Raw genomic sequence first — 11,851 nt, forward strand, 5'->3', positions numbered from 1 at the left:
GATTTCAGTACATAGATCTGAGCCTGATGTGTATGCCAGAATTTGGTTAAGCAGATCTCTAGTCAATGGACCTAGCTGCCTCATCCAATGGCATGCACAAAAACCTTCACGTCATTCTTTAATGCTGCAGCCATGAGGCTGCTCCCTTGTGCTCTTGGCTACAGGCTGAGATACAATGTTGAACTCTCCATCTGAACTGACCCTGGCTCGGAGGTTTCGTCACCAAGCTGGCCCATGCAGTGTAAGTCTGCATCCAAGCACTTCCTTCTATGTACTCCCCAGGGAGGACAAGGCTGTTCGCAGAGTTGGCAGTAAAGCAGAGGGGAGGCAGAACAACTAAGGCATTCAGAGGCAAGGAGGTCCTCGCCCCTGGCATCGAGGGCTTAACAGAATTGCTCTGGGTCAAAGTAGATCCTGTCAACAGTTTTAAATCCCCTACTGAAATTCAGACTGAATTTATAGACCTCACTGGTGCAGAGGAAGGAAGCAGAGGAAGGGTTTTGTTAGGACTCACCTGTACCTAAATTTGGGACAGTGAATGAAGGAAATGCCTAAATTTCCTGTCTAGTCAATAGGGAGGGACAGGTGTTTTTCAAGGCTTCAGAGACTTCTGTTACTGAAGCTGGCAGACAGGATCTTGAAAAACAACACCCTCTCAGATAGCTACATAGAAATGTCAATACCTCCGCCAGGGCGATGGCTTCACTAGCTACCTAAAATACAGATGCAAGCCTGATGCTAGGCAGACCTGTTAATACTCAGCTTTTGTATTTTAACCTCACCAGAAGCTCCAGTTATGGTGAAATATATCAGGCAGTAGGGCATAGCAGCAGAGCTAAAGCCCATAGATCATGGAGTTAAATATCCTACTGTGGGCTAAGAGTAAGTGCACACAGTTTCAGCCCATGTGTTGGTTGAAGTTATGAGCACACGGGAAAAGGGGATTTATAATGAGAATGGCAATTCAATCTCAATTATAGTGTGTGACTGTCTGCACACTATAAACTGGAGGTTTAATCATGAAGCAAGTAGGCTGAAGGAGAGAATTTCATTGTGTCTGTTTCACAGCCTGGAATTCTTACTAAATTCATCAGATCACTTGAGTTCTCCTGACAAGTGTAGCAGTATAACTAATTTTAAAAGGGGCTTATTCTACATTAAGACTGCAACAAAAGATACAGGCAGGGAAAATCTCATAGCGAAAGAGAACTCCAGATTGAGGACTATAATGTATATGAGATTTGAAAGAACTAAAAGATGTAGACAGCAGTTTTTCAGGGTTCTTAACCTTGATGAATAAATGAATAAAATGCCTTAAAAAATTGCAGTGTTTCTTTGAAGTGATTTCCAGCATGTTAACGATCAAGAGAAGCTAAGAAAATTGCTGGGAAAGGAGATGACTTTCCTCAATATGCTCTTACCACAGAGAATTTGAGACAGCCCTGAATTGTAAGCAAATAATATGCATTGCAAAATATGACAGAGGAAGAAGAACAGAGGCTCTTTAGCTGTCCATAATGCATTTGCATACAGGTATGTTAACTGCAGGATTTTGTGATGTTGCCAAATCAAAGCTTTGAGACTTGCAGCATTCCTGTTCTTCCATATCCAGGTATTTAGACAGGTCTCTCCTGTATTTGTTTACCTTACTACACCAAAAGAAAGAGAATAAGACCCAAACTGAAAGAGGGCACAGAGAATACACAGAAGCCTTTATCTACCACCATGCGCATCCCACCCACCATGTACATGCCCCCACCAGCTAATACTGAATGCCAAAGGGGCCTGAATTGCCCACCTTCCTCATTTCTATTAGGAAAGTCTCCTAGGTACTGCTGGAAAAGTTAAGGACACACCAATAGAAAGCACAGCATCTCACCCCTCAGTGCAGTCCACAAAGGAGGCATGTCCCCACCTTCTGCAAGACAAGAAGGGAATGTCTTCTTGGTGTCCTGGCATGGCCTTGTCCCAGGAGGCACTGAGGACTGGAGGAAGGTGCAGCTGAGACAGGGAGCATCAGGCACTGATGGGCAACTTGGCTGCTGAAAATATGGGTTCTCGCAGATTTAACAGGCTGTCAAAGAAAATGCTAAATGAGAAAGGGGTGCTGAAGACAACTGAAATTTTGAAGGGATCATCTCCAGCAATGATTTCACCTCTCAATTTTACTGGCTTACAGTGCTTGCAGATGACGCTCTTTTCTCTCCCTGTCTTTGAACCCTCCCCAGCATCCACATCACCCCCACACCCCTTTTCCCTCCTGGACCCACCAACCTCTAGCTAATAATGTAGCTGATTAGATCTTCATAATTTCTATTGTTTTCCACCTGCAGATTAATAAAACAGCTCTCTGGCTGTTTCTGGATGACCACATTCCTTAATTTATCATAAAGGTGTGAGAAACTGAAAGAGTTAATTTCTCAAACATTGTGGTGGGGCAAGTTCTGCATAACAATGAACACTGAACCACAGGTGAAAAGGAGCCGATCAGCACAGGACATCAGCAACGGGACATGGAGGGCAAGCCGGAGGATGTGCAGATCCTTGTTCTGATACGCTGAGTAGGGCAGCTCACCATGTATGGCCAAAGATCAAACAATGGTCATGTCTGCAGGGAAGGAGAAGTTACTCCCCAAACAACCCCCAAGCCCACCAACCCATTTCCCCGAAGTTTCTGAAAGCACAAACCTTGCAGGACAGCTAATTAGCCTAATGAGTTCGACTGCCGGCCTGAAGAGGGGCAAGGAGATTATAAAAGGACACAAACTGAAGCCCCATGTGTGCATGCCCACTGGAACTGGACCTCTAGACTGGCTGGACCGACGCTGGACCCAGGACCGATGAAATCTTTCCCTTTTCTTTTCCTCCTTCTCTATCTGTCTCTCTCTCCCTCTCTCTCCTTTTTCATAATCCCTACACCTCATCCCTTTAGACATAAAACCGTTGACCAAGTCTGGGAGAGACAGGGAGCCAAAGGAACCTTAGTAGATATATGGATGTAGATAGGAACTGTTTAATAATTATCTAGCTTATAATGAAGTTAAAGAAATTTCAGTAGAGGTAGACATGGCCCAAGGGGATGAGAGGTGATGTTTAACGTTTGCATTGTTGAGGCTGGCTGGGGCAAGAGATAGTTCCTGATAAGAAGCAGAAGTCGACCCCAAGAACCAGCCAAGACCAGCCTTGTGATTTGGATAAATGCCAAGGAGCGACTGAGTCTGCGCAGGGACAGAAGGTTAAGAGTTCACTGCAAAGAAGACATACAGCCTTCATCTTCACGACCCCCGATGACCACCACAAGGAGGCACTGTGCAGGTGCAGTTGGGAAGAACTTAGGGAAATGACTTCTTGGAACTAATTTTAATATGAAGCGGGGATAGGTCATGCCTATGTATAGGCGTATTGCGAAGCTCTATGTATATGTAACACTTGACTGTATAAATTTGAAGCGAACTGCCGAGTCAGGCGCGCACGACTTTGGTGGGACTACGCCCTGTGCTGCCCAGCACTGAATGAACATACCTACTTTACAATCTCACTGATTGTGGAGTCTGTTTTCCGCACGTCAGTTTTGACGAGCCAGGCAGGAGACTCTCTGCTCGACTGCGGGACCGACTGCGGAGCGGATGCCCCTAGGTGCGCCCCGAGCACTTTCCTCGGAGGAGCGTCCGCTGCCAGCCGCTCACCGCGGGAGCAGACAACAACCTTCTGAAGCCCTGGACCAAACAGTATGTGTCACAGAGGGAGCCTGTAAAAGTACGGGCCGGGGCAGCTGGTAAATCGCGCAGAGACGTCTGGCGTTCAGCATAGTCCCCGTATGGGAGGAGGGTACCCTGTATGGGGGGATTTGCTAACTGATAGAGTGGCCGCCAGCGATCTTGGGGGTAGATTGAGCAAATCCGGGGTGATCGCTGCACCCCAGTATCGGGAGCCAGGAGGGACCTGTTGATGACTGGTATATAAGAGGCAGGAGAAGGGTAAGCGCACCCCCTCGCAATTGCGCTTGGTACATTTTTGGGGTGAGTGGACTCCCTCGCAATTGCACTTGGTACATTTTTGCAGCTGCTGAAAGGTTGTCAACTGGAGCGATGCTTGTATGATGTGAATGTTTGGAAATTTAATGTTAAAGATTTTGTGTAGGTATGTGGAAATTTTATGTTGAGATTTATATGTGTATATATGCTTGTTAATGTGTAAATGTCTAAAACTGTGGATTGAATGTTTGAGTAAAAGAGACGCAGCTCAGCTGCAGAGCATGTGTGGAGTTCTGATCCGCAGTTTTGTAACTCCACAAGGGGTACGGCCGGAGACGAACGAAGTGTGACTCACTGGTGATTTGGAACTTGAATTTATATGTTAGCATTGTAATTGTAATTTTGAGTTTGATTATCTTAATCATTTTGTGGTGTTGGTATAAGAAAGTCCCTATATGGTGCATCACATAAATGTGGGTATTAGAATGGTGTCTTTTACATCCAGGAAATGAGTGTACACCCTCATATGTCCTGGAATGTGTGTGGTGTAAACAGAGGTTGCAAATAGATTGTGGAGGGGATATTGAATGCCCTGAGTGTTGGGTTTGGACTCCCTGGGATAAGAGGGGACGGGCTACGTATACAGTTGAGATTGTTTGTGGTTGGAAAGGTAGAAATCTAAACGAGTAATAGGGGAGGGAAGTGTGGATAAGAAAACTTAGGGGTGATTCCCTGTTTTGTATGTGGGCTTGCAACTGGACTATATAATAATTAGCATCCGGCTTGGGTTTTGTTGAAGTGTAAATCTTGTGGGAGAAGGTGGTACTGTACATCTAGCAGATGGAAACCAGACAGCCCTAAGTGTTTTCCCCAAATTTCACACTTTTATGATTGGGAAAGAGCTCACTAAGAATCCGAAATAGTGAGATTGGTGTGTGGAAGGGAAAATTTAATCCCAGAAATTTGGGACGTGTGGGAGGAAAACTGGGAGAAGACTATAAAGAGGTGTAAGAAACGATTTGCGTGGAAACTTATTAAAAGGAGAAGTTATAAAATGGGAAACAATCAAGGAGGAATATTGAGGAAGAGTCCTCTGGGTTGTGTAATTGCCCACTGGAAAGATATTCCGGAGGTACGGAAAGTAAAAAGAACCTTATTAAATACTGCAATCAATAGTGGCAGTTAGAAGGTGATGCTAAGTGGCCACTTAATGGGTCAATAGATTATAATACTCTAATACAACTAATGCTGTTTTTAAGGAGAGAAGCAAAATGGGATGAGGTTTCATATGCAGACATGTTTTTCACCCTCTGAAACCATCCGGAGTGGCAAAGGGACTGTGGAATGGTACCCCCACAGGACCCCATGGTGCTCGCAGTTGAGCGAGAAAACAACAAGGAGCTTAGAGGTAAACTGAGGCGGTGTTGTTCGGCATGTAGTATTGGACAAAGATGTACAAAGACAAATAAAATCCATCAGGTACCAGAACAAGATCTAACTGATTTGTTTAAGCCTCCCCCTCGACCGCAGGAACAGGGTGCAGACTCGGATAGAACTCCAACCCCCCCAGACAGCCCTGTATCTTCCCGTACTAGGAAGAAAACTACCTCAACAGCTTTACAAGCACCTCTCCGAGAGGCGGTGAGGCCGGATGGTGGGACGATGTTAATCAAAGTACCCTTTTCCACTGCTGACCTAGGGGAATGGAAAAAGGTTGCTAAAGATTATAGGAGTGATCCGGTAAGTGTAGCTAAGCATTTCCAATTTATTGTAAAACAGCATAACCCTGATTGGAAGGATATACAGCTATTATTGGAATATATGACTGAGACAGAGAAACAGCTGATTTTAAAAACAGCAGGGAACCTAGCTGAAGATCATTATAAGATCACAGGAGGGGACATTAAGGAATATTTCCCTCTCCAAGACCCAAAGTGGGATGTTACTAGATCAGCACATATGGAAAGATTGCAGGGGTATCAGGATTGGATTACAAAAGGAATGGAGAAGGCAATCCCCAAAACTATAAATTGGTCAACTTTATATGCAAACAGAGTCCTTCCGAGTCTCCATCTGAATTCCTGGATCGATTGAGGGATGTAATGCACCGCAGCACACCGCTGGATCCTGGGTCAGAGGTAGGAGTACAACAATTGATGTCCCTGGTTTTGGGTCAATCTACAGGGGATATAAGGCGCAAACTTCAGAAATTACGCCCTACAGAGGGTAGGAATTTAGAAATATTATTGGATGAAGCATGGAGAGTATTTAGTAACAGAGAAGAAGGATATAGGCAAGGGCAAAGGAAATTAATGGCTGTTATTCAGGAAGAAAGAGGAAGAGGGCCTAGACGAGACTTGCCCCGACTGGGCAAGGATCAATGTGCTTTGTGTAAGAAATTTGGTCATTGGAAAAAGGAATGCCCAAGGAACAAGAAGGAGGATCAGAGGGCTCAAACAGGAAGAACAGTAGCCCATGTGAAGGGAGATTGATGGGAACCTGGGGAATCTACCCTAGTGGATCCACTGGTTATAATTAAGCTAGGGAAAACACAACAAGAGGTAGAATTTTTGGTAGATACGGGGGCAACATACTCGGTTCTGAACCAAGCTTTGATGCCCCTGGGAGATGATTATGTCATGGTGAAAGGAGCAACTGGCCAAAGTGAAAAGGCATATTTTTGTAAACCTTTAAAATATAAATTAGGAAAACAGTGGGGCATTCATAAATTTTTATATATGCCCAACTCCCCAAAGGCACTTTTGGGAAGGGACTTGTTGGAACAATTGGGAGCAAAAATTGTATTCAAAAAGGGAGAAATTACTCTGGAGGTAAAAGATCAGCAATATATTCAAATATTGAGCCTAACCTTAACCAGTCTCCCCCTAGAAGGAAACATTAACGAGGACATTTTAAACCAAGTGTACCTGGGGGTATGGGCTACCGATGCACCTGGAAGAGCAAAAAGTGCTCCACCTGTTGAAGTTAGGATCAAGGAAGGCCGAAAGCCAGTAAGAATTAAACAATATCCCCTAAAGAAGGAAGACAGAGAAGGAATCCGGCCAGTGATAGAAAAATTTTTGCAGGTGGGATTATTAAAAGAGTGTGAGTCTGAATTCAATACCCCTATATTACCTGTTCGGAAGCCCGATGGGTCATATCGGGTGGTCCAAGACTTATGGGCGGTGAATAAGATAACTGAAGATCTTTACCCGGTAGTGGCGAACCCATATACCCTGTTGACCATATTAACACCTGAATTGACTTGGTTTACTGTTTTAGATTTGAAGGATGCTTTCTTTTGCCTCCCTCTCCATGAAGCCAGTCAAAAATTATTTGCATTAGAATGGGAAAACCCCAAGAGTAGTCGAAAGACCCAGCTCACTTGGACGGTGTTGCCACAAGGATTTAAGAATAGTCCTACCATTTTTGGCAATCAGCTTGCAAAAGACTTAGAATCCTGGGAAGCCCCGTCTGAGGAGGGGAAGCTGTTGCAGTATGGGGATGATATCCTGATCACCACCAAGACAGAGAAAGATTGTATGACATGGACGGTGAGTCTGTTGAATTTCCTGGGACTCCAGGGGTACCGGGTATCCAAGAAAAAGGCACAGGTAATGCAGCGTAAAGTGAATTATTTGGGCTATGAAATTAGTGCGGGACAAAGAACTTTGGGACAGGCCCGTAAAGAGGCAATATGCCAAACTCGGAGACCTCAGACAGTGAAAGGGTTATGGACTTTTCTGGGAATGACAGAGTGGTGCCGATTGTGGATCTATAATTATGGATTGCTTGTTAAACCAGTGTATGCGCTGACAGTCACTGAGCAGAAACACCTTGAGTGGAACAAGGAGACCGAACGAGCCTTTGAGCTACTGAAAAAGGCTTTGATGTCGGCCCCGGCCTTAGGACTCCCAGATGTGAGTAAGCCGTTTCTTCTTTACTCCCACGAGAAGCAGGGCATTGCCCTGGGAATATTAGCACAAAACCTGGGCCCATATCGACAGGCAGTTGCCTACCTCTCTAAGCAGTTAGACACGACTGCAAAAGGTTGGCCTGGATGCCTGCGGGCAGTTGCGGCTGTGATACTGAACATACAGGAAGCCCGAAAGTTTACTCTGGGCCAGAAAATGACTGTTCTGGTGTCTCACACAGTATCAGCAGTACTGGAAGCAAAAGGTGGACACTGGCTCTCTCCACAAAGATTCCTGAGATTTCAAGCTATATTGGTAGAGCAGGATGATGTGGAGATTGTAGTTACTAACATTGTCAATCCAGCTTCTTTTCTCAGCGGGAACACAGGAGAACCGGTACATCATGACTGCTTGGAAACCATCGAAGCAACATACGCCAGCCGCCCAGACCTGAAAGACAGCCCCATGGAAAACAGGGAAACTTGGTTCACAGACGGAAGCAGTTACGTCCTAAATGGTAATCAACATGCAGGATACGCCGTCACCACCAGCCAAGAGGTAATAGAATCAGGGGCTTTGCCCATGAACACCTCCACACAGAAGGCAGAAATAATTGCTCTAACCCGCGCCCTGGAATTGGCCCAGGGCAAAGTTGTGAACATTTATACAGACTCAAAATATGCCTTTGGAGTTGTACACGCACATGGAGCAATTTGGAAGGAGAGAGGACTATTGAATTCCCAGGGGAAAAATATCAAACACGCAGAAGAAATTCTGCAGTTACTGGAAGCTGTCCAGCTCCCTAAGAAAGTAGCAGTTATGCATATTAAGGCACACCAGAAAGTGGGCTCAGATTTGGAAAAAGGGAATGAACTGGCGGAGAGAGAGGCAAAACAAGTGGCCAAAACAATGGTAAAAATAGAAGGGGCTTTAATTCCTGATAGACAAATCTCCCTAAAAGGTAAGCCAGAATATACCAGGGAAGATCAGAAGCTTATTACAGATTTAGAAGGGTCATATAATGAAGAGGGGTGGGCTCATACCCCACAGGGAAAACTAATCATTCCCTCTTGCTTACTGTGGCATTTGATACGGGAGGAGCATAGGAAAAGACATTGGGGAACAGAGGCTCTGTATAAACATTTAATAAGAGAAATTTTGGCTAGAAATTTATATACCACAGTGAGACAGGTGACTCAGCAATGCGATCTTTGCCTTCAGACTAATCCTAAGAATACCCCCAAACCAGAAATGGGCCAGATTGGAAAAGGCAATGGGCCTGGACAGCAATGGCAAATTGATTTTACAGAACTTCCAAGAAAAGGGAGGTATTGATACTAGTATTAACTGATACCTTTTCAGGTTGGCCAGAAGCATTCCCAACAAGAACGGCTAAAGCTCGGGAGGTAACTAAAATATTAGTGCAAGAGATAATACCACGTTTTGGGGTTCCAGCAACCATGTCCTCTGACAGAGGACCACATTTTGTCTCAAGAATAGTACAACAAATTAGCCGCCACTTGGGTATAGTTTGGCAGCTTCATACTCCATATCACCCCCAGTCAAGTGGTCAAGTGGAAAAAGTGAACCACTTAATCAAACAGCAAATTGTGAAATTAGGACAAGAAGCAAATCTGACATGGCCTCAGTCTCTCCCTTTAGCCCTTCTGCGTATATGAACAAGACCAAGGGCAAAAGAAGGACTGAGCCCCTTTGAAATTCTGTATGGACAACCCTATGGGATAGAGAGAGGGGTGTCTGTACAAGCGGGGGATGAAATTATGACTTCTTACATGGTAGCATTAGGTAAGCAACTTAATAAAATCAGGAAGCATGTGGTAGGGACTCGAGGGAGAGGTTTGGATGGGCCTGTGCATAATATACAACCAGGAGATTATGTGTATATAAAGTCTCTTACAGAAAAAACTCTGGAACCGCAATGGGAAGGACCATTTCAAGTATTACTTACCTCCTTCACCGTGATTAAGATCAAGGAACAGAATGCCTGGATCCATCACACTAGGGTGAAGAAGGCACCCAAAGGACAATGGACTTCACAAGAAAAAGGACCTTTGAAGCTCAAATTTGTGAGACATTGATTGTTATGTTCCTGAGTTGGACCTTGTCCAAGGGGCAGGCTTGGGAACGAAATACTTATTTAGATATGACAGAGAGTATCTCGAAAGTACTAAATTTATCAGATTGTTGGGTATGTAATCCCCTTCCTTGGGGGAACATGGAAATCCCCTTTTTAGGAATCCCAACCACAAATTGGACATCTCTTATTAAAGACGGGCCAGACAGGAATGGATCATGCCCTCATGGAAAGGGAAATACCCAGCAGGGACCCAACTTTGATCTGGAGGTGCCCGACCCTAAAGAGGTCTTAATTACTGGCCGTTGCTTAAATATTACTGATAATATTTGGGGAGACATGGATAATTGTAGCCTTGCGGAAAATCTGGGAACTTTTGATAAAGGAAAATTAGAACGTCTTGGACTAAACTTAAGTATCAGTTTCTATTATATTCAGAAACCAAAGGGGGGGCCAGGAAAGAAGGGGCAAGAACAAGACAGAAGGGAGACGCATCTCGGTCCAAGATGCAACATAGGGCCTGGATACTGGTGGCTCTGCGGGGATGGCAGGGCCAGAAAGAGTTTACCCCAGAACTGGAAGGGACACTGTGTTCGAGGGTACCTTGCACCTCAGACCAGTATATTCGAGGGAGCTTCGCCTCCCCGAGGGTTTTTGAGAACACCTTGGCTCCATGTAAAATGGGCTGAAAACCCACTAGTTATTCGAGGTACTGGGTACCATAGTTTTGTCCGATGGTTAATTCCCTCTTTAGGGGTAAGCGAGTTGGAGAAAGCTATCGTGAATATATCTGCTACATTAGAGATTATAGAAAGTGCTACAATTGATGCAATTCGAGGGCTGCAACTGGAAATACAATCCCGAAGTAAAGTAGTACTCCAAAACAGAATGGGATTGGACATGCTTTTAGCAAAAGAAGGGGGCTTATGTGTAGTTATAAACCAAACTTGCTGTACCTATATCAATCAAAACCAACGAATTGAAACAGATCTTGAGGAGATATGGGAAAAGACTAAAATACTACATGAAGTTTCCCAAGATGACACTTCTTGGGGCTTGACAGGCATATTAGAAAAACTAACCTCCTGGTTGCCAAATTTGACATGGTTAAAGCATTTGTTTGTCACTATAATAATCATCATTCGCTTGTCTGTGGTCCTTTGCATAGTGGTTCGATGTGGCCTTTTGTGCTGTAAGAGTACAGGAGACTCTTACAGTGAATGGAAAAAGAATCAGTTACGACGAAAACTCGAGACCAACAAATACTTTGAGAGGATGCTAGATAGGGAAATAATGTATTAGAAGTACTAGGATTAAATATAGTAAAAGAATTTACTATTTTCTAGAAAAGGGGGGACTGAGACAAGGGGAGTCAAAAGAATCTCAGTAGACATAATAAAGGGGGGGTGAAAGATGATGTTTAGTGCTTACATTGTTGAAATTAGTCGGGCGTGCACGACTTTGGTGGGACTACCCCCCGTGCTGCCCAGCGCTGAATGAACATACCTACTTTACAATCTCACTGATTGTGGAGTCTGTTTTCCGCACGTCAGTATGGAATACACCATTGGCCAGTTTGGGTCAGGTGCCCTGGCTGTGTCCTGTGCCAACTTCTTGTGCTTTCTCGCTGGCTGGGCATGAGAAGCTGAAAAATCCTTGACTATAGTCTAAACACTACTGAGCAACAACTGAAAACATCAGTGTTATCAACATTCTTCGCATACTGAACTCAAAACACAGCACTGTACCAGCTACTAGGAAGACAGTTAACTCTATCCCAGCTGAAACCAGGACACAGGTCTAGCAGAGGAGAGGAGTTCCTACATTGTCCTTAATGCTCACGACACTCGACGCTTTGTGTTTGGACA

At 44.6% G+C, this 11,851-nt stretch overlaps 1 protein-coding gene across 1 annotated transcript; it reads left to right on the forward strand.

The window, feature by feature from the left end:
* Positions 1-5,636: 5,636 nt before the first annotated feature.
* On the forward strand, positions 5,637-11,383 carry LOC138683622 (uncharacterized). Its single transcript, XM_069775616.1, has 5 exons — positions 5,637-5,714; positions 6,029-6,112; positions 7,928-8,446; positions 8,720-8,849; positions 10,180-11,383. Exons 1-5 carry the CDS (start codon positions 5,637-5,639, stop codon positions 11,283-11,285), a joined length of 1,917 nt encoding a protein of 638 aa, XP_069631717.1. The 3' UTR covers positions 11,286-11,383.
* The last annotated feature ends 468 nt before the right edge of the window (positions 11,384-11,851 follow it).

Source organism: Haliaeetus albicilla, chromosome W (genome assembly GCF_947461875.1).
Source record: "Haliaeetus albicilla chromosome W, bHalAlb1.1, whole genome shotgun sequence".
NCBI lineage: Eukaryota > Metazoa > Chordata > Aves > Accipitriformes > Accipitridae > Haliaeetus > Haliaeetus albicilla.

What these genes read in the sequence shown, in the direction of transcription:
- LOC138683622 (XM_069775616.1), top strand. Translation starts at nt 5,637, where the DNA reads ATGTTAATCAAAGTACCCTTTTCCACTGCTGACCTAGGGGAATGGAAA. An exon ending in AAGATTATAGGAGTGATCCG is followed by an intron (nt 5,715 to 6,028) that starts GTAAGTGTAGCT and finishes ATATGCAAACAG; the next exon opens with AGTCCTTCCGAGTCTCCATC. An exon ending in CGCTGGATCCTGGGTCAGAG is followed by an intron (nt 6,113 to 7,927) that starts GTAGGAGTACAA and finishes TACTCCCACGAG; the next exon opens with AAGCAGGGCATTGCCCTGGG.